The 24,449-nt window shown below is 38.4% G+C and overlaps 2 protein-coding genes across 2 annotated transcripts in view; one reads left to right on the top strand and one right to left on the bottom strand.

Moving 5' to 3' along the window:
* Nucleotides 1–24,449, bottom strand: part of LOC139769304 (A-type potassium channel modulatory protein KCNIP1) — a 340,210-nt gene that overhangs the window by 167,121 nt on the left and 148,640 nt on the right. The gene's annotated exons all lie outside the window — the stretch shown is intronic.
* Nucleotides 7,191–22,750, top strand: LOC139769308 (uncharacterized). The gene is made up of 5 exons (XM_071700255.1): nucleotides 7,191–7,534; nucleotides 12,448–12,686; nucleotides 18,139–18,279; nucleotides 18,514–18,651; nucleotides 19,309–22,750. The coding sequence occupies exons 1-5, from the start codon at nucleotides 7,216–7,218 to the stop codon at nucleotides 19,510–19,512; spliced, it is 1,041 nt and encodes a 346-aa protein (XP_071556356.1). The 5' UTR covers nucleotides 7,191–7,215; the 3' UTR covers nucleotides 19,513–22,750.

Raw genomic sequence — 24,449 nt, 5'->3', positions numbered from 1 at the left:
GTCACTCAGACAAGAACAAATGGATCAGGCTAAAAAAGCACGTTAACTCCGTATTATATATTATATTAGCTCATTATACTTTTGTAGCCTTCAATTTTCTATGTCTCCTAAATGTCTCCGCTGCTTCGTCAGTATCTGTCAAAAGAAGTTTTATGCTACACTCTATACACAAAAAGTAAAATCCTTCAAAACTCAATTCTTTTTGAAGCAGGTAATATATCGTCTAAAAGCACAATAGCATCGTTAGATATTTATAAATTATAAAGCACTATCTATTCAATTGCATACACTTTTTTAAACTCGAATACCTGAAGTTATGACTTTGAATTTAGGTTTTACCTATTACAATCCGAAATAAGATTTAAAAAAACAATGAAAATATACAATTAAATAATTTCAGAAGATCGTTTTTTTTTTATTTTAATTATGTAAAATACTTCCTAAGATTTTGCCATCCGGCTAGATATCTAATAAAAAAATCTGTGCACGAACAAATATGTGATTATTTTTAGACACTATTGCAAATAAAATCTGCATAATGTAATTGAAATCCATGGAATCGGCGGGACTATAAATTTTTGCAAATATTGCAAAGCGTTATTAATTAATACATTTTAGATATTTTTTATTTAAATATAAAGTTTAATTAATATTTCGCAAATATGTCATATTTCACAATATCAATTAATGTATATCATATATAATGTGTGTATATATATATATATATATATATATAGAATCAATTAATTATTTATATATGTATACACGTAACATATAATTGCAATTAATCATAATCATTAGCTCAGATTCCACTAAGAAAATTTTCTTCTTTTTCGTGACAAGTGATTGGAGCATATGCGGCTGAGAATACACCTGTAACCGATATATACTTACATTACACAGTTTTGAGCCCTTTTACCTTGAAAAACAATATCTCGATATCTATGTTGCGCGCGTGTTCGTTCGCGCGCAATTCCCGCGATTCTCCTCTTGTATTTCCATCGAAGTGATTATCGGTTATGATGATGGGCATTACGCGTTGATGCGTGACTACGAGCATAATGGCCAACCGCGATACGAAATTAGACTAATTTCCATAAGTAACGAGTCCTATGTGTCAATCTTGTAGAAGCCGGCAAGGATAGATTCGTCACACGCGTCCCGCGTACGCGCATCGCGCACTTCATTTTCGGCGGAAAACGCGTGCGTTTCCAACGAAACAATGATCATTGACTCATTAATTAAGCAGGACCTTCCGCTTGGCTCTCGTTACAGCTGTTTTTTCTTGCGGGCCACGCGACCGCGTGCGTTTTCTGCGTAAACTCGGTCTAGTCACCACTTAACTCTCATGCCCCGTCGTAAACGGAAGGAAACGCATGCATATTACTGAGAGGAAATATATGTGGTATTGTCGTCACGAATCACGGTCGATTTCTTAAAACATGAACCCATCCATCTTAGACGATTAGTGTCATTTTTGAGGCTACAACTTAGGACAAACATGATTTGCGCGAAGAGAATCAGGAATAAAATCACCAATCTGAATAACAGAATTTTTAATCATTTACCATCTTTACTATATCTGTGTATTATTTGTGCCTACAATAAATATCCGCGTAATAATTTCCAGAATCAAGAATATTTACTGTATTTATTTATAAAAGTTCTATAAGATAGGATATATAATAACAAACAGTGATAGAAAGTTAGCGATGAAAATAATTACTTTGGAATGCAGAATTTTTGTTGTTTAAAATATTGCGATTCTCAGGATGATAATATATCAAAATTCAATTGAGATCGCCTACTGCGAAAAATATTTTCATCTGAAAATTCCTCAAGTACACTATCTACATTTTCGATATCCTACGGCGCGATGTTATTCTTGCATTCTCATTAGGAAATCACGTACATTCGAAGAAAGGGACGCGCCGGCGCCGTATCACATGCGATAAATAAAAAATGGTAGAGCAAGGTGCAATAATACATTTTATGTAGGCAAAATATAAAGGAAGTTTTATGTGGATTAAACGTCGATCGAATTCCAAAAGTTTTAATCTTTTATCTGCTTAAATATATAAAGATTAATCATGGGATAAATAACGGAAAAATAGCATGAAGATCTTAATGATATTTAATAATGGAAATTATATATTTGAGTTTAATTAGCAAGAGAGAAATAATTTCAGCGTGTTATTTATCGAGGATAATTTTTTACAGTCACTCCCTCACATGATATGACGCGTACACGCGCTCGAAAGTCTTACGTAGTATCCACGCAGTTTTTAATCACATCATCTTTCTCTGTACTGTTCTCTCCATCACATCGTATTACAAGCGCGTAGTAGCTTTGCATAATGCGTGATCTGTTATTTCACAAATTGATAGACGAAACCGTGAGGACAGTCACGTAGAGCATTCTTCAAATTAAAATGCGTCTCCCGATGTCCCATTCGTGTACGCTTCTTCATTAACTAAATGTGCAAAATTATGTGCAAGATACTCGTAAACTCTGAATATAATAAACTACACAAAAAATATATGAAAAATTAACAGTACCTAAATATATTTTTGTCAATATTCGTATATTGTATTATTTAAATATATTGTTCAACAAAAAAATATACTGTATGTAAAACAATAATACAAGAATACAATATTATTCCTAATATTATTAAAATTTTTAATAATTTTATTTAATTTTAGTATATGTTAATACGTAATTAACATGAACAATTTCAAGAAGAATATAAAATATAAGAATCTTATTTTTTGTGACTCTAAAGTGGTATTTAAGTATTAGATAGCATTCATCGCGCGCGTACATAACACACACACAGATATACAAATCTCGAGAAATTCTATATTCTCTTCTCATCGATTTAATTTGTCTATAATAATATATGTCGCCTTGTTAATCTAGGTCATTTATTCATGACGCTTTCGGCATCAATGCCATGTGCCATGTTGCTTTATCAATAATAACTCGTAACTTTTACCGATTTTATCTATGTAAGCAATAGTTAGTATCACATGGCCGATAGTCGTGCAGCAGTTTTCATTTTGTTCACGAATAACTACATATATCAACACATCCTTCATAAAACTAATAATTACAAAAATAACAAAACGTTGTTTTATTTTAAAAAAGCACATTTTAAAAGTTCAATACAAAAGTTAATTAGTTGATTAACTTAAAAAAGTTTATTTTGAAAAAGCACTAGAAAACATTGAAAAAATAAGAATTCTTAGACATGTCAATATTATTTGTAGAGTCAATATATTTTGTGGAAAAGCTTTGTTATAAGGCAATAAAAAGACTGCAGGGGCAGGTATATGTATAATAGCGGTGAATGCTAAGTAAAAGAATTGACCGAGACGTAATACGGCACCATTTGTAACGGTATAGTTTTAAAGGTTCTTTTTTCTTTTGTGATTTTTATTCTTTTCATTTTTTTCCAAAATATATCTTTCTAATCCATTACTTCAGAATTCTCGCGGTTTAATCCGGATAGACAGGTGTGTCGTATTTACAATGCTATTTTTGGTGCCATTTAATCGCTATAAATTATAAGTTATGTCGAGTTTTCTAATATTCTTTCTATTCAATTCAAAAAATTCCAGATCGTGACATGTTAAATGTGATCTTTTCTTGAATATAGTATCAAAACCTTTTCGTAACTCATTATGACTTACGAAACTAGACATAAAATTATTCATTAACTTAGCGAGTTTTTAGTAAGATAATATAAGAAGTGCCAATAATTGAAAACGTTTGTTAAAAACGGATGATATCAAAAATTTGATTAAAGGGGGCTAACCTATCGAAAATGAATCTAATACGATTTTAAGGAACTTTGATAGAGAATCCATTGCGTTATTCATTGATTGATTACGTTAGGTGATGCAATCAGGGGCTTCAAATTTACAAGCCTCACGTGATTCGCTCGCCACTTTTTCGAGTGACCGCTGATGCAAGTCGGAGACTATATTATATATAATATATGTGTAAAAATTAAAAATTCTTATCAAAACTGTTTTACATCAACGAAGTAATCTTCATTAATAACATTTTTAATTTACATTTAATGATCAATCAGAATGAAAACATACATTCTATATTATTGTCTCGAAGGTTATCCATACAATTATTATAATTAATTTATCATATTACGCAACGTCGAGAGCACGTGTGTTATATATAATTAACTCCACCACAATAATTAATTAAAAATCTCTCCTAAATCTTTTCGTCTAATTATAAATGACCACATCTGGACCACATCTTAAACTAGATTCCTCGAAAATATTTGTCAGTCGGAATCCTATCTTGCACCGAGAATCCGGTGTTCATTCTGAGAAAATCCTTTCGGAAGTACAACCGATTTGTCACAGACGCGTGCATACTTCCAACTTCAGTAATACGGAGGTACGAATGTACGTAAGCATTCAAGAGCTAGTGAAAGGAGACGTCATCATTGACTCTAAGTGGGAGGTAAAAGAGGATACGAACGTAGTTTTGAGTGGGGAGTGTGTGCGCCGCGGTGAGAAAATTCGAAGCGCGAGAGGGGAAGAACCTGGATCACTTGATCAGGTGGAAATCTTCCCGCTTCTGCAAAAAAATTCCATCTGTATCGGATGTATACTTTGATTCATCAATTTTGAAAATTAATATGATGATTAATTGACATGCAACGTGAAAAGAACTAACAGTTTATACAATTCATGAATCAAGTTCATTATATGCTAATATCAGATTAAACATTTTCAATAAGTGTATAAGATACTATTTTGTTAAACATGATAAGAGAAATATAAATACACATACAAAAGTAATATTTCGTGGTAAGTCTTCGACTCTGAAGATCTTTTTATTCTGACAATGTCAAGATCTGACAACGACACTGTGGCATGGGCAACCGCACGAAACATTGTAGTAATTACTATTAACGTCATCATGAATACTATCAGCATCATTGTTGTGTCTACAGAAATGTATGTGTACGTACTGACGTTGCCATGACGAAGAATCGCGACCTACCATTATTAACATCGTTCATTTGCCATGAACTTTTCGCAATGATAACGAAGATGCTACGGACGTACGAGATTCTCGACCGGGGATAACGAATGGTGTCACGCCTTCGTCGACAATTAGCGGAATCGCGCGTACGGCCGCGCTACTGACGCACACATTCATCTCTACAAGGCGGAATGTTCCTATGCTATAATTACCTTTATCGACAGATTCATTTTATCTGCAACAATACATTTATATGTTACGATTTTTACGAAGAAACCAACTACACGATGAATCAACTATGTACATTTCTGCGATATAAGGACTGAAAGAGCATTCACGTGCCGACGAGGATATTTTTCGCGTAATTACGATTTCAGTATAAAAACTAATCATTTTTATATTTTAATCCTATTTTTATTTTATTATTATATTGAAATACGTTTATTCAACTAATTTGTCTATATACTTAATATTTCTCTTGAATTGATTTTTTTCCTCGAATTGAAACTCTATGTTAAGAATTTTTACTTTTATATACATTAAATGTAATGGAGCAAAGCAAGCAAAAATACAAATAATGAAAAAGAATAATAATTTATAAAATTATAGTTGTTGGAGCTATTTATAAATTAGCAAAATTGTGTCATCTCTTTACGATACTTGGAGCAAGGTCAATTTTTGCAAATATTAATTACAATAAATCTCAATATCCATTCGTGATACTTAATATCATTAGAGAGGCTCGAGAGATGAAACTACAATGTACGGCAGGTCGACCGTGAGTCGACGTTGGGTGACTATCGCCTACTACGTACACGTAGTGGGGGCAGATTAAGAGGGGATACCAAGTTGTTCGCGAGGAGTTATGAATGAGTCGCGAAGTCCTGAACCACCAGATCTCGTTGGTGGGGGGGGTAGGAGCCGCGTTGGAAACCTAACGCGTGCAGGAGAAGGGAAGAGATGATAGACGAAGGAGGTGGCGGCGGTGGCGACGTTGACGGTGAAGAGAAGGAGGAAGAATACGAATAGAAAGAATAGAAGACGAGAGAAGAGGTGAGCAACCACAAGCGCGGGTGATCGAGGAAGGGCGGGAATGGTGGGAGGATTGGCCGAAAGCGGGGTGCGGGCCACGTGCTTCGGTGACTTTACAATCGTATATAGGCACCGGTCGACGGAGTGGCCAGTACCATACACTGACAGTCATACACCGGGGGCGCACGAGGTGATAGAAAGAGTGAAAGAGCTGCGTCCGAACAGGAAGGAAGAGGGAGGAAGGAAGGAAGAAAGGGAAAAAGAAGGAGGAAAGGCGGACGAAAGAGAATACAATAGATAAAGACTGTACACGACAGTGAGAGGTGATCTACGTACGTCCAAGGCAGACGGATAGACCTCCACTACCGTTCCCCCTTAGTTCGCTCAACTACAAGTTCGCTCCTACTATAACGACAAACGAACAATTTGCTTCGCCCGCCTTCTTAACCTGTCTATTCGCTTGATTGGCCGCGTCTCTCTTTCTCCGCACCTCAGACCGTACGACAAATCGGAAGAGGGATAAATCATTCAGTGAACGTCCAGCATCTTTTGAAAGCAAACTTACCTTTTCAATTAGAAGTGTGAAACTGAGACACAGCCCTGTGAAAGCGTGAAAAATACGATAGAGAGAGAGAAAACGGACAATTGGAAAGCGGGGAAGTAACAGTCGAAGAGACAACCAAAGACGAAGAACCGTAAAAAGTAGAGGAAAACGCACGAGGGCTACCCCTAACAGTGTATCCCTCTGATTCTTTCTCTTCATCTTGAGTACCCCCGCCATCTTATCAAGCACCCACCCCCCCTCCCCTCTTTCTCTCTCAGGATCCCACAACCCCTCTACCCCCCTCATATAAGAATCAGTGCATCGCGTGTGCTGGGACCAGTGCCAAACGGATTGTGAATCTGTGCAGACTGTTTTTCGATTGTGACAACCCCTCAGGTAATCGGGAATCGGTGCGGTATCGTGTGACGGAACACGTTGAAGCACACACGCACCGTCCATGTCTATATACATATATAGATATATAACGCACGTGTATCTATTGCTCGCATACATACATCGCTGACGCGAAGAGATTCCGCGAGGGATACGGCGCTACTCCCGCCTTCTGAGGCTGGTGCGTTCGCGAGTGCCCGCGTGATAGTGTTATGCGATCACGATGATTGTGAAGAACGCGTTAGAGAATCAATCGATGCCAATGGAGATCATACTCACGCGCGATCAGAGGACTACGTCCCACCGGGTCCATGGCGACCATACCATGCGAGTCAACGCGCTGACATCGGAGTCTGCGATCTCATCGTTGCAACAGACCAAATATCAGGACGACATCGTCACGAGATGTCATTGTGTCAAAGAGACAACCGCGAAAACGCTTAAAGGAGAGAAAAAGAGTGATTTGCACCTCATGCCAACATTTTATCACGACCGGAGAACGCGACATTCTAATGCATCCTCCAGCGTACTCAGATCTCTAAGTAAGTCGAAGTTACCATCGCACACATACATACATACACGCACATACACACATACACACACAAAACATCAGATTACACAGTAAGCTTAATGCTAGCAACGATAATTGTACAAATAAATATTGAAAATTAACAAACTAAACAAAAAATAAATTAATTAAAATTTTTGACCCAGAAATTGCCGATTAATGCATTGCAGATCGGAGCGTCATATATATTGAAGTATTTTAATGTAACATAAAACGAGTTATTAGCAGGTGCAATATTGATTGCCATACAAAAAAAAATACTTTTATTGTGTCCTTAAACGGACATTATACTACATCGATTGATTCGAGGTCGTGATAATTCAGCAAAATGTATTACGTAATTATTTTAATAATATTTCGGCTGTTGCATCGTACGGTTCTATCTTTGCAGCGTGGTCGTTGTCAATATAAAAGTTGCATCCTCTTTCCGGCTGCAAGGCTTTCTCCGAATTGATTTAGAAATCATATCAGGATTTGCTTCATTTGCATCAAGCCAGTTGTTTATACCCCTCCTTACTAACCTTTCGTAACATCGACGCGGAAATATATAAACTGACTTCACAAGTATACCTATCTATTGGATATAATTGGTTGCACCTCCAGGATTCAGCCAAATTTTCTGTGAATTTCTGTATATTAGTCATGGATCCGAAATGAGAAATACCGATTCGTGTGTGAAAGTAGAGCTCCAGAATCCTATTACTTGGCTAACATCGATAAACTTGATTATGACTCGTAAATCTGCACCCGGAGCGATGTGATTATGACCTGATGGTAAAACCCGCGTGTGTCTCGAAACCTTAATCATTGAACGGCTCGTATTGTGATAAGTATCATTAGACCGGGCTTTAAGTATACTTATCGGTCTACAAGTATGCGTGATTTTATTTTCTTCAGTTGCCAATGGAAATTTTAAACTTTTTGTATTAACTTATGAAAATTATAATTTTCTTACATAATATATTATGCCATTCTTTTATAATACATTCAACTCTACTGTATAATAATATAAATAATGCTTTTGATTCGTAAGCATCACTGTACAAAAGAATACATTGTATATATTTGATTCTTAATTACTTTTTTAATTAATTAGCAATGTCTCAACATGAATTTTTGTGTAGAAATGTATAGTAACTCTGAATATTTTCTTTTCACGTATCGGTAAGATAAAAGATGCAATATACATTATATAAACGTGATATTACACTTTTTTTTTATTCGGTTCATTGTCGCTCATGTCATTCTCTTTTGCGACTTTGACGTCATTTTCGAGCATGCCGATGAATGCGTATTAGTCATCCGACTTGTAACGGTCCTCCTTATCGATTCTTCGTTTACAAGTTTGCGAATCTTTTAAGTCTATACGCGTTTTCATTTGCTGTCTTATCTGCCTCTTCCAAATTCTCAGTAAAATCGAGAAGGATGTATAATAGAGGAGCTCTAGATTTCCCGGAATGAATTCAAAACACGGCACGTGCCAGGACTTGCGGTATATTTGCCTCCGTCCGCCCACCTGTTGAACAGCTAGGGTCCTACAGGTGGTTTAAATCCTTAGGTTCTACGAACCGTGAAAAGCTGAACCTCTGCGGAGGTCCATCTTTTAAATATCTGGGCTAGATGCCCAGATACTTTTGTACTTCGAAATCAGATGATATATGGGCATTTTGCCGCTCTCATTCTCAAGCGAGGCGAAACCTCTTTTAAAACAAGTCGACAGTGTGATACAACTTCGTGTTTACAATAGCGGTGACTTTCACGCGTCATTCTTTTATGACAACGAGGAATTGACGGAGAATAATCTATAATAAATTGTCAAACGTATATGCGCGCCGCGTATTGCGACCTACCGCAACGTGCCTCGGTCCGTAGACACGAACGGAAGAAAAGGGAGTAGCGGGTCGGGCGTAATGGGGTATAATTGTCGCGAGCAATGCGAGGACAGTGCGTCATTACCGCATTTTTCACCGTCTTTCTTGTTGGCCGACAGCAGAGATGCGCTTTGCACCGGTGTTCACCGGCTTTGTGCGCGATACTTTTTTCAACGCGGCCGCGGGTTCTTAGGAATTTCGATGGAACGCCGTCGTTGAGAGTCGTCGTTGAGGTAGGCCCTCGCGGTATCGGCAATATGTAGACGGTACTAGGGAAAGTATAAAGGAGGGTAAAATGGTGCCAAAGCCTATCATCTGCCGAATGTTTCGAGGACTAACTATTCTTCATTGATCAAATAGTAATTGCTCGACGAAAAGAATATATATTTAATATATTTATATTTAATCCATATATATTTTTTTAAAGAATCGTGCAGATAAGGGAATATTTGTTACATACGTATATATGTTAAAAAAATTATGTTTGCCAATAATAGTACATCGACAATAGTTTTCCGCCATACGGCATATCGACCTATTTCTGCGAAAAACAATTAAAGTCGCGACGCGTAGTTCCTGGATTAGGTAAACACGAAAATATAAATTTTGAACGACAAGATCGCACACGGCTTTCAATTTCTTTCTTCTCGAGAATGAGAATTTATCTGAAAGTATGCCTATATCATCGTATCCCTTTCTCCGCTGACAAAATTGACCGATCATGGAGCACTAATCGCATAGCAATTAAACGTCCGAGGAGAGAAAAAAAGGCGCACTAATTAAAGAAATAAGAGAAAGTAAACGATGTCTTTGAGCGACGAGTAAGGAGATCCGGATAGCCGAGATCATTTACGTGGATCACTGAATTTTGCGGCGCAATAAAAATACTTTGCAGTATGAATGGCTGTTTCTCTCTCTCTCTCTCTCTCTCTCTCTCAATACGGTCTTTTTCGTATATGGGCGAAAAAAGTGCAAGTTGCAAGTATACACGTGTTTCTCCTAACATCATTAGCAGACATTAATTGGACGTTTTCCGCCAGGATTATCGCCCCTTCGAAGATACTTCTTCTTTTTCTTCTTTTCTACTATTATTTCCGTGAAAATAAAGTGCAAAAATGTGTTTTTATCGATTCGCCGTCGTGTATTATGCAACTAGTTACGAAAAGAAGGAATCGAGGCAACGTTTTACAATACACGCCATCGCAACAATAATAACTACATGAAAATTCACGTGATTTAGCTTTTTATTTATTTCTTATTTCGCGAATTAGGCGTTGTGTGACCTATCTGTATTAAAATACGGATTCCAGCACATAGACTAGGCGCGCAAACGAATTTAACGTTTAGCGTCTTTGAGATTTGGTTTTATAAACTAGTAGCGAATCGTAGCGTGTTTCGTTTTTAAAAATTATGGCAATGTTGTCGCCGCCGTTGGCCGACACGGTTTTGCGTCGTCACTTTGGGGCGCAAACTTCCCTGCGGCAAATTGCTCTCTCATCGCAACGCAGAACGCACTTAAGAGCCGCTCATTAATATGCGTTAAGTGTTCGAGGCGTCTCCCCATGCCCCGTCCCACTCCTCGTTTTCTCTACATCTCGCTCTTTTTCCGTCTGCATTTCTGTCTCCCTTCGTTTGTACGGCGCGTCCGTCGGCTCCATCATGCGTTCATGCACATTAAAATTAAATTCGTTAGCGCCTGCGGATGGTACGACACACCTCCGGTTTTCAGTCGCGCGCTTGCCCGTCCAGTCCAACTATAACGATATAAATTAAAAAACTGAACTTGGGTAAAACTTCAACTCAATACTTTAAAATGACATTTTTTACTGATCGGAAAATACAACATGATACTCCGTTATATTTGAAACACGATAAATACTGGCAAATAACGATGATAAAGTCAATCAACAAAAGAAAACAGCTTTTTATTGCATAAATTTTCTTATTATAGATCACGATTGACTTCAGAGAAGAGAAAGAAGACACACAACTTCCGATATAAATACGATAGAATTTATAATACTGACAAATGTAGAATGTCGTATCTTATGAAAATCGATTTAACTTTAAATCAACAATTACACTTAGCAGTGTACGTTCAATGCGTGCATTTTTTGAGACCTCTTCGAAACGGCGGTAAAGGGAGAGAGAGAGGACATGGATTAAATGCAGGCAACACGTCGTATGCGGTAGTCTCCCGTCGTTATACATCCTTCAAATGCGTACGCACAACTGTTGATGGTTTGTCGTCGTACCGCTGCACGTGATCTGAGGCCCCTCATCAAGGGTCGTAACTCGCGTAATAATGCGACGACGAATTCGCGGGAACGTAATTCGACGTGCGGTGATCTTGAAACTGCCGGATGATCATAAGACGGTCCCGATCGGAATCTACCATTTAGGCGCTTACTATCGACGAGTGAATCCCCGAGGGTGGAAACGGAGGGCCAATGAGCCGGAAGCTCAATGATAATTTCACGCAGGCATCTCGCGCGCTCTCTCACGTTAAATCGTGATTACCACCGAACATTGAGCAGTATCTTCGATTTGTCCCTTTTTTCTTAAGACTCAGACAATTCCGTTAATGATGCCCCTACACAAGTTAATCTTCATCACGGAATGGGTTCAATCCCATGGCACTCGGTTCATCGCTGCGGATCTTCGATGGAACTATATTACTGTAACTGTTTCCGCAATCTTTACAGAACTTACTATTGGATATACAATGTACTAAAATATACGGAGCAATAAGAGCATTAACGAAAAACGCGCCTCGTGAATCGCTCTGATTGTTCGATGCGTAAATGGAAACACTCTTTAATATGATGTCAATTGCAATTTCATCCAAGAAACTCAAATAATTTAACATTTACTTAGCCAGTTATCGAAATGGCACTTTAATAGCATAGAATAAAAGCGGATTCCACATTTTGATCGATAATTTAATTATAATTTAATGTATATAATAAAGACCGTTATAGGACAAGAAATCTAAGGTGACTATTTTTGTTTCCAGGGTTAGGCAGTGCCTTGTTGATTCTGCTTGCGCTGTCGGTGCAAAGTGCCCCAGTAATGAATTCCCCGAACAAAACGGACGATATGAAATGGGTGAATCCCTGTGGCGTCTCTACTAAATTACGAACAAACGGCTCCAATCCGGACATTGCTCAGTTGGAGGACCATGATCTCCTCAACCAAATAGTACTCCAAGCGAGAACGGCGTTGAAGCATGCGCAGCTTTTTAGAGATGAATTTGTAAGTAACAGAATACATATTTCTCTCTTTTTTTCGCATTGTCGTCCTCTTCGAAATATTTAGCTGCGTATCTTTTTTTCCATGCGTATCGTTATAATTCACGTCGATACGATATCGGCGGTTTTATTGAAGAATTAAGCTCATCAATTCTTCGATAATTACTGGTATGACCTCTGGAAGGGGATTGGAGTGAGGGAACCTCGAGCGGAAGGCGGTTATGGTAGTACTTCCGGTCATCCAAACGTTCGATCGCAGTTCCACGAGTCACATAGATCTTTGAAGAAGCTTCCGATCTTATAAATCATGCCGCGTCTTTACGTTATTCGAAAACGTCTCATTAACTAAATTTTATTTTCGCTTATTGTAAAAATATAACGTATGTAATAGTAAATATTACAGCTCAACTTTGCAATACGGATTTGATTACGCTTCTTATTTCAAATTGCAATAAATTCGCATTGAATTTGTTGAATTTACATTAAATATATTAAATTGAACAGTCTTTAATTATATTATATTTCACCTAACAATTCGTTAATTATCTATTCTTTATTCTCAATTATTTATTCAGCTATTATGCTTCTTAAAGTTGTAACTGTGTTTTGGATTCTAAAAATAGTAATCGATTTTATGAGGCAAATAAATACATAGCGAGAAATTTTTGTTTCGAAAGAATCTTCCTAACCAATCGTACCTTATTATCTATGGCCAAGGACAATAAATCACGCACCAGACCCGAGCGGTTTCTCAAGGTTTCTCTCTAAGAGCAATCCAAAAAAAGAGATTGACTCGAAAACCGCAGAAACAGAGGTGATGTTTTGCATTCTAAATTTCATCCGTTTTTTCAAGAAAGATTATCCTATATCTTTATGTGTAATCCGCTTGAAACGCAACTCCGTTTGTTGATTTCGCGTGTTTCAATAACATGTGAGAAAATTTAGACTTCCAAAAAAGAGCAAGAAGCGAGAAAGCGCCAGTCATTAACTCTTAAACGATTGCGTTTCGCCAAGTAATGATGTCCAGAAATAGACACCCATGATTGATCGCAGATATCATTTAAGACCAGACAAAGACCGACCTCCACTCGCGCGAACGGTGTTTACCTAGGTGAAGCGGGTATACGACCGAGTAAATTATCATTCGTCGCGTGCATCGAGAAAGGGTATTTCTGCCTCTTCGCGTTATAGGGCCCGTTTCGCCCTGCGGCTCCAGCTGAAACCTTGGTTAAAAAGCGTTCCCGTTACATCATCGCGCGGCGATACCGGATACCGATGTTTTTCTAAGTCAGCGCATAATTCGATATCATACCGGCCGCGCACAACTCTCGTTCCTACCCTTGGACAAGAAAGACAATAACTCGCGCACGTGTAAATGCCTCGCCACTTGCGACATATGAAAGATGGCATGGAAAAGGAATGAAGTCACAGTTGAACATGATGACAGGGAAGAATCAAGTTTCTCTCCTCTCCGGCTCGGCTCTATGCTCGCGGCGAGGCTAACAGCTCCAGGGGCGCCTTCCTCCACTGATATCTACTTGCGGCGACACACTGTCTGGTGGTCCAGTGTCTTCACCGTCCTCAACACTCGTTATCGGTTCAGCGTAGGCCGTCTACCGGCTCTCAGGGAGAGAAAGGAGTAGATTAGCCAAGGATACTGAGAACGGCGGAAATCTCACGACCAATGTATCTGTCGCGCGTGTGGCAAACGACAAGGAAAGTTTGCGGCGGACCTCGCAATCTTTCGCAACTGATGGAGCCATTCTCGCAAGTGGCTTCCGGGATAATTGAAAATCTTTAGAGCACAATCGTCAACTCGCGATCATGGATCTATCTGTTGCATTTCGTCTTTCTGCCGTTTGCTTTATCTTCAAACTTTTATTGTTTCGTCACGATGCACGGCGGTTCATCGTCTTTATACGCCGCCTGTGAGTAATTTATAAATCGAGTTCAACCGTCCGCAATATTTGCAAATCGCGATAGCGACGGACAACGTCTACGTTTTCGCGCGTGTGCAGACGCGCTAGTACGTGAAGGAATCGGATAAAATATCGGAAGCGGAGGATTCCAATAAATCAGAATCGGAAGCTGTCCCCTCTCCACCGCGTATGGACACCTATACGCTACACTGGCACGCCGCCTGCATACTAAAGCCCAGACCGGATATACAACCTGCCAGTGCATGTACTTGCCTCGATATATACGACACATATCTCCTATCATGGTATACTGCTGTATTTCTATGTCCACTCGCGTCGTTTCTCTGCGCGGTGACATATTTTCCGGACGCGTAATCCGCGTGATGGCCATCGCGATCGCGTGAATTCTCAATTTATCCTTATAAAGTCATATAAGAACATTCGTATAAATATTATCACAAAGATCAGAATTAACTTGATTAACAACGTTTCTATATCAGCAGAAAAATCTAAGAATCTGCACAATCAATATAATACTACTCAAAGTTTATCAATAACATTTATAAAAATTATTGACGGAATTATCAAGAAATCCATTTTCATAGGATGTATCGATATCGCGAACCATTCGATCGGCTCTCGAAGCCGTCACACCGAAATTTTATAACTTCTAATAAGCGGTACAGCGGTGAAGCCGCGCTAGAAGAAAGACTGAAAGGCTAATTGATTTTGACGGGTCCTCGGCAGCGCCGCGCGGAGAGCCATACCTATTCCTGCCAGCCTACTTCCTGCCAGCTTCCAGCCCGGTTTTACGATTATTCGTGCTCCAGTGTGGCCGACGAGACTTTTACGAGGCACAAAAGACCCGCGCCACAGATTTGTCCGCCGCCAGTGGTTGTTAGCGACAATTCCTTTCATTCTACCCTTTTTGTTCCGCTTTACCACCTTTTCCCGTGCTCGTTCCCGCTCTCGCAATCTCTCCTCCGTATTTATATATCTCGCAGCGAAAATGTGTGAGGAATATTCAAGCGTTTCGAAGCGCGAAACAAAGATCACGGCGATTGTTTTGGAACTTTGTGACTTCCAGCACCGTTTTTCGTATCGCGTTAAAACAAAGATTTGCCGAAGTATCGATCCTCAGGCGGATTGAGAGTCACCACGTGAATGTAACTAACACATCATAAAACGCGACGATGAAAACGAGTTCTTTTCGGCACCTGAAAGGAGGAAAGGTGGACGCAGGCTTAGGAGAGAGCTCTATTCGTATAGGTAGACGCGTAGGTCTCGCTAATGTATTTATTAGAGGACTGCTTACACAAAATTACCGTAAAATTCCATTTAATTACCCATCAGGTTCCTCATTACGTATACCTATATATACGCCTAGGAAGCTTTGCGTTATTATTAGCAGTAACAGTCGATGACGCAATTAGTGGCCGGCTCACTTGTGTGAGTATTTAATATTTTTCGATACAAAGTAATGGGCCCAAAAGATATCTTTGTATTCTCTTGGACGCTTTCGTAACGACCGGGGCGTGAGAAGGGCCGATCACTGATCGGCGCGCGAGTGGCCGCAGGTACACGAGATCGAACATGCCATAACGAGGGAATGAATTTAATGAATGACTACCGCGATGCCGCCTTTCTATGGGCTACCCTTGCCAGCCATGAATTTCCGCCGCTTGTCGTGCCTTCGAAATCCATTTGTCGTCACGTATATGCTTACTTTCCACTCGGCCGTGTCGATATTTTCGTTCATTAACCTGCACGCGAATTTGTAAGCTTATTTTTCCGCGGCGTCATGTACGATAGATAGGAGGACAGTCCTCGAGGGATATATGATTTATCAAGCTACGCAATCGTGGTTCTTGGCAGTGTGGTTCTCAGGAATGTTGTTTGCGATCGAAGGTATTATCGCACTCGCAGGTCGTACGAGAGTAGTGAGAGTAATATCGTACGATGATTATTTCCATTCCCGCTTGAGATAATGGTGCACGCAATGCGTTATCTGCACTGAAAACAATCCAAGATATGAGATCAATGAGATTGAATCATCTTTCCACATGCGCACATACGATATGCAGCAATATTTACTAGATAATATATATTAATGTAAAATGTTAACATCGGAATTCTTTTGTGAGACGGTTGTTTAAGTCTTCAAACCCATATCGCAATTGTTTGTCATAATATGAGGCCGATGACCTACTCCATAGCCTCGAAGGCTTGCAAGACTGTCAATGCATCAAGATACATAACATAAACGCAAGATGTTATACAAAAAATTATATAATTATGTACGATAAAATTTCATTTTATAAAATAACTGTTATAAATTATTGTAATATTTATATTATTAATTCTTTAAAATCTGATGCCAAGTGCAACGGTACAATTTCCTATATCTAATCACGATATCAAAATGGAATACGAGAAGTGACTTCCAATATGTTACGCAAGCTTCAGCACGTTTCCCTCGCTCTCTATTTCTCGCGGCACTTCCCGGCTCAACGGGTGATTCATAATGACTCGTCCGATGTAAGCGATCCCTGATGGGACAATTGGCGTGTCTCGGCCGGCGCCCGGGTTTCCAAGTAATTTCTGGGTAAAGGACTAAGCTGACTTTTGTTAGCTGACCCATCCCGGTATTCCCGAAAAGTCAGCGTGCCGTCGCCGCGCCGCCACTCGTGGCACGCGCGTTCTCTCGCATAGACAACCGACACGAACTGCCGACAGTGCGTTACTCACGCGGCAGTTCGCACGGCCGGCTGCGTTTTCATCGTACCAGGAACGAGGGATATCGGGAGACTGATCGTATACGAGGTGTTGCACGACGTATAATCGGTGACTAAACTCACTGACATCCAGTGGCGTCGCTTAGCTGCGCTACCGCGCGAGAAATTAACGCGAGCGAATCGGTACTTGCCGCTGGCAATAGTGCTGGCACAATTGGCGAATACCTGGAAATACAATAAGAGCAGCGCGGTGCACTAGTCCGTGATCCTTTCGCGAAGTGACAATATAAAGTGACAGTGAGATACACCGCTGTCAAGATACATGAAGCGCCAAACGCTGCTGTATTGTATTCGTATTATGTTCTTGCTGAATCATATATACTTCTGTCCTTAAGAATATTTTTCATTAAAAAGAATGTACAATATTGCATCAAAACGTATTGGATTATAAAGAAGAATTAATTAAACAAACGGCTTGCTGTTAAATAAACGATTACAACCTATAACAGAATGACAACGACATGATTTTACACATGCATGTCACGTATCGTTTTATATACCCTAATCCTTTCTATTCCTGTGCGCAACGAATATGAAAGATATGCAGAACGATGTAGCAATAACGCGACACCCACGCGGAATAATTTTTCTCAAATTTCCGCGAGATTGCAGCGCGCTAAGAGGACGACGATGAGGAAACCTGATAGTCCTGCATGCATATCTTTCTTCGATGCTGCGGTTCCTTTTTTGAGAGAAACGACGCATCTAATCATGCCCACGTTTTTCTTCTATGATTTTGCAGATCAGACAAACTTTCAAGACGGACTTCGGCAGCGTCCACAATTTGTGGAGGAAAAATCATTACGCTTGGCTGCCTACACGATCTGAAATACCCAAAGAACTGGGAGAGGAGCTGGATAAGAAGCATCTCGAGAAACTGGAAGTACGTGATGCTTTCAATAATATTAGTTTATGTCGCTTTATCTACCTGCGTAATTATTACTAATAAATTTATTAGAATATAATTTACTATAGAAATATGTATACATATTTCTCTAACAAATATGCATCTTTTTTTCAAATACATATTTCTTTTTCGCGACATATACTGTATGTGTATAAATAACTACACGCATTATGAATAGATGATTAACAGTTCGGATTTATATATTTTTAGATTAACACGTCTCTCGTCGATGCGTATGAATATATGCAGAAGTATGCGGTGGGCTTGGAGCAGGTAGTTTTGGATCAGAAGGATTATCAGCCTAAATATCATCAGAAATTCACAGAAGCCGAATGGAAACTTCGAGCGGTAAGTTTAGTTTCCGGATCAAATTCCGTTATCCTCCTAAGTGATTATGCTGAGCCGTGAGCATTCGACCTGTCGCTCTTTCACGGCGTGCGGTATAAAAAAAAGCTGCTGTGCGCGACTTTCACAATAACATCGGTACAATTAGCCTGAATTATTCTGCCTTCTGTTGCCGCAAGCACGATGAAAGACGTTTTGCCAAGTTTTACGATCGTTTTACGTAAAGGTTGAGACGTTAAAGATCGTCGCTAACTACCATTTTATCGACCATTCCGGCGAATGGCTTTGAGCGCGCTCAAATTCCTGTAGAGTTTCCTCCGTTTTTTTAGTCATTTTTGATTAGCATCGTCGACTTCGAGAACACAGATTCTGAAGGATCACTGCAGAAAAATCAGTCATCGTCTATTGAAAATTATTAACATTTATATCAATCCTCGTACTTACAAGATACGTTCGTTACTTTTGCGATCAACTCTAAATTAATAATTAAATTTATAAAATTAGAGCAACTTTACATAGATATTAAAAATTGCAAATTGTCTGTAGTCTTTGCTTTAATATCTTCATTTTTAATTGAAAAATGTTATTACATTAAATGTACTCGTATTATCCAAGTGTATTACAAGTGTCTCTAATATCCTGATGCTTTTCTCTTCTCAGGTTCTCTGTGAGATCCAAGTCGCTTTAGAGGAGCGTAGCGTTACGCGACGGCCGGATGTCACTCGAGATGTCATGACGTCTGATTTCCGAACGATGACGGATATGACGTTCCGTGATCTGCGTGACTGGCTGATTTTCCGAGAATACATGAATGGCCTCGAATACGTGATACAAGTGTTTTCGCACCTACGCCTACGTTTGTAATCGGCGCAAATCCTGAAGATCTGTACGGCGAAAGCCGAAGAAGGACTACCAGGCGATGTCCATCTCTCATCTCAGAAAATTAACGCGGTCATTGACGGCTTTATTTTCTTGAGATGATATTGGGAAGAGGATAGAAGGGACAGAGAAAGAGGATCATCTTCTGATTATCAAAATATTTCATTATCGGAAGAGCACAATTTTAACGAAATGTGTCTTTGCAATGAAGATCGGGCTATTCGTTGGTATCGACGATGAAAATTAATTGATATATTGTCGAACCGACTGATATACCGCATCATAATGTCCATTAATGTATTAAGCTTCTATGATAATTTTGAGATAGAAGTGCCATCAATGCTCTTGACACCTCATCACCATCCTCTTCGACGCTCTTTGATGTCACTTTGTGCGGTGCTGCATGTAGAACAGAATGAGGAAGAATAGGAAACAAAGATTTAAAAACCGCATCGTTATTGGTCCATTGGCTTTCGCCGTTTCAATTCACGGCCACATACACAATAATCATGCATATTCACATATCACACAAGCTATGATTTCGCGCGAAGATGCCGCACAATGTGAGTGTGTATTTGATCTTATATATGAGAAAGAAAGTGGGGATAGAGATAGATTCAATAGCTCAATTGTTCAACATTGAAAGTAAAATAACTCTCGAGATAACAATCAAGTATCACGGTTATCTTACAATCTAAGAACGTGATATCCGTTCCCTTTTTCTTTCGACACATTATTAATTGAACGTGGCCGCGATTTAATTGGCTCGATTTTTCAGTAAAGACTTAAGATTCTTAATAATACTTTCCAATATAAATAATATTTGTAACAATCACTGCTACTCTAAGCTATTGTTACAAATAAATAAAAAATAAAAATCTAAAAAGTATAGAACAATCGATAAAAGTAAGAGTTATCACACAAAAATTTCATGAAAAATTTCAAATTGATTTCTCTAGCGTGATTATATTCACATAATATTTTGCTTGTCATATAGTGGTTTGAATATATGAACACTTATGACACTTAACGCGCATTCTATGCTCAGAAAATAGGAAATAATAAGTTGGGAAAAGAGCTAGCTAGGGGGAGAAGTATAATATTGCTGTAAGGTTCATAATAAAACATGATCTTTTGAACCTTGCAGTAATTTAGTTCTCTCGTGATTAAATGCGTATTGCATTATGTACACAAAAATCCCACAACATCGTTAAAAAGGCCTCTCTTCGCGAGCGATTCATACAATTTTATATAATAATTTATTGACTACTTATATATGTATATATATGTACGTTTGTATATAATATGATATTATATACAACACATAGTATCATATTGCATATAACCATTATACATATATAATATTAGTATATCCATATTTATTCAGATTATTTATTTTATTTTTATAAAGATTTTACACTCCGATTAATTGTATTTAAAGTATCTAGTTGAGCTTAAAAGTGCCTAGTGTATTGTATATGAAAGAGAAAAAGCTATATCACAATTAAAACTCCGTACATACATGCGATTATTTCGCCTGTGTGTGTACGGAGTTTCATTATCACAATATTACTATCATCGTGCAAAAGGAGAAGAACGCATCCTCGCGACGAACATCATTATGTGTCGCGCTGTTGCTACTGCTTCTCTTCTTGACGTACCTTCGCAGGGTATGAGAACTCTAATCAGAAACTTAAGGAGGCTCGTTAATTTCGCACTTTTGATCGCAATTATTTTACTGGCAAATGAGATTCTTCTAGTATTATATTTTACTCGATATTATTCTTTTAAAAAATATTCTTTTACGTAATCTTTTTTTTATGCCGATATCGACTTTTTATTAATAATATGCGAGACTGTAGAAGACTATTGGCAACAGGGGAATATCACACGAAGATTTTCTTCAATCGATTCAAATTTACAATTTTATTCATGACAATCGACATGTATTTTTTTAACGCATAAGATATATATATTTTTATATCATCATCTACTCCATTTTTAATATTTTTATAAATTTCTAAATTAATTAAATCATATTTTCTCACATATATACACCTTACGCCATTACAGTCTTCAAAACAATACCAGAAGAATTTTTTTGGTACTTACGATTCATAGTCGCGTAGCCAATCTTTTCTAAAAGATTGGTCACGCCAAAAAGTTACTGTGCGATCATTTGCAAATAATAACGTATCGAGGTGTGTACTGTCATACTTAATTTTCACATCAGTAGCAACATGTAAATCATATGTACAAGTCCGAGATATCATCGACGCAATTTTAATGCGTAAATCATTATTTATATACGCACACATGCATCGCATAAAATATATTTTTATTTTCTTATCATCGCGTCTGTGATATGCATCCTAGAACATCCCTCAGGCGACTAATTGTTCATTTCCGAATCGATCCACGCTTGCTTCCGACAGAAAAAAAAGAGACAGAGAGAAAAAGCGAATGGAAGAAAAAATGGGAAAAGAAGAGAACAAATAGCTGCAGCTAAATGTTTCTATTTCAAACTTCGATCATTACTTGTATTCCTATTTTATTATTTATTATTTTAAAATAATGTGACATTATAGTTTGTAGATCTTTATAAATGTTGATCCTTCGCGCACATATACTGATAAGTTAATTATTTTATAAGTATTCTTTTTAGAGACAGAAAATATCGTCGCAAAAGTTATTTTGCAAATTTTGATAAAAATACGTTTTTCTAAGAAATCCTGTAGCAATATTGAAGATCCGAAAGTCGATTAATATTAAAATTGTTTTCTAAGAATAGATCTAATAACTTTTATACGCTTTGAATTGATCTCTCTGTCTCTTTTTATTGCAACTTGAATTGTAAAAATGCATGGAACTCATAAGTAATTACCAGCGTGACAAGCTATATACGGTCTTCAAATGTTTTCATTTATTGCAAAATTAAGTAATTCTGATAATTGTAAATAAGAATATATCGTGCAGGACCGTAAAAATAAAATTTTAATGATAAGATAATTGCGTTCCATATATTGCGACACAAGATAAATTGAATTTGGATTAACTAATGCGATCGCTTCATATATTGTACACAAATGATCTGATAATATAGTTTAATGTAGTAATAAACTGCAAATTACAATTTTATGTATGGATATGTAATCTAAATACGGGCTTCTCTCCTCAGAATGCCCGTTCTGTTGTAGCATATTAAACCAAAGACCATTCGAAATCTTGTTATTATTTTAATATTACCTTTTTCATCCCCCCTCAATATAATTTCCTCTAAAAAAAGATAAATTCAAAACACTTAATAAAGTGTTTCACATCTAAAGAACAAATATTAATAGATTAGTTTACTAAAAAAGTATACTAATCAAATCCAATCAAGCGGCTTGACGTGCAATAAGTTGTACTTGCCTCTAAATTTTTTAGTTATGTTATTTTATGCACGTTTCATTATTTGCTTTTTAGTGAGTGTATTAACAAAGCAATTCTTTGATCATTGGCACGTGTTGCTCGAGCATTCGAGCTCGAATATTTCAACCTGACCAAACAGGATTTGCCTTTTCCCATGATCAGTGTCCGATGCCGTGTCTCCGTAGCTGTCGACGTCGTCGGTGTTTGAGAGGAAACGCGTAAGTACATGATCATCGGCCCGGGTACGGCTCTGTTCCAAGCCGCCGTGTTTGCCCACGCTGTTAGCTCATTGTCATCGTTCGTCCAACTTACTTTCTCATAAGGATTTCCACTTCTCTCGTGCTGATTCTGTGTTTAACAATCCCTACCCGCCTTTCCTTTGGTATTCTCATCCAGGTGGTCTCCCGAGCGCCGCCAAGGTGTCAATGTTTTGCCTAGCCATTAAGATCGTTAGCCCATCTACGCTGCGTTTGACAGCCGAAGAGCGATACGATTCAAGAATTTTATAAGAAGTTGGGATAATTGCTTGGTGTAAAAAAAGTACTATATTCTTCGGCGTGTAGTAAAATACGGTACCAAGGAAAACTTTTTATAAGTTTCTCTTTGGAGAATAATTTTTTTCAGCATTCTTTATACTACAGCCAACAATATACATAATATATATTGTTAAAATTAGAATTTTTAAAAATATACATTATAGTTATTAAAATAATTCCAATTGCAGACAACATTATAATAATTATATACAATGTAATAAGTAAGACACTGTAATAACTGCATCAGACGACTTCGACTCCGAAGTCCAGAAACATATTTGTTAAACGAGTAAGACATCGATGGCGGTCGGTGAATCTCCTGCAATGGAATTCGAAAAGTCCGGCGCATACATACCATCGGAAAGGAGCATCAAAGAAGAATGGTGCGCCAGTGTCTTCGCCGGTGGCGCAGGTAGGGATCGACGATCGAATCTCACAGGGCGAGATATGAATGAGACGTGAGAAGAGGCCGAAAAGATCGGTCAACGCTATGAATGGCTGGGAAAACTGCGACGTTTTTTATCCTACGGAACACGCTTTACCTCTTCTTCGTTCCTCCTACTACTATTCTTTCACGTTTCTCAGTTGCTCCATCAACGGCGGCGATGTGCCGACCGGTGATCCTTTTGCACTTCGCTCCAAATGAGTCCTGAGAGTGGTCCGGAATCTAGCCCCCGCCGTTGCCTCGGGCAAATACTTCGGCTCCTTTCAACTCGAAAAAAAAAAGAAATATACCAGACCTCGTTGTAATTAGGATAGTGCGCCCGCATGGACAGCTACAAGGAGTCTCTCTCTTTCTCTCTCTCTCTCTTCGTCACTCACTATTCATTCTTCTTCATCACCCGCTATGTAACTCGCCCTGTCCTTCTTCGTCCTCGCCTCGTCGCTATTCGTCTCGAATACCTGAAGGCGTTCTCCCGCTAAGTTTCTAGTGACCCTCAAGACAACTTTCAATAATGTCAAGACAAAAGGTTT

The sequence above is a fragment of the Temnothorax nylanderi genome, unplaced genomic scaffold (genome assembly GCF_030848795.1).
Source record: "Temnothorax nylanderi isolate EJ_2023f unplaced genomic scaffold, tnyl_v1.0 TNYL_tig0021_pilon, whole genome shotgun sequence".
Classification (NCBI taxonomy): Eukaryota; Metazoa; Arthropoda; class Insecta; order Hymenoptera; family Formicidae; genus Temnothorax; species Temnothorax nylanderi.
This window is presented reverse-complemented; position numbering and strand designations above follow the sequence as displayed.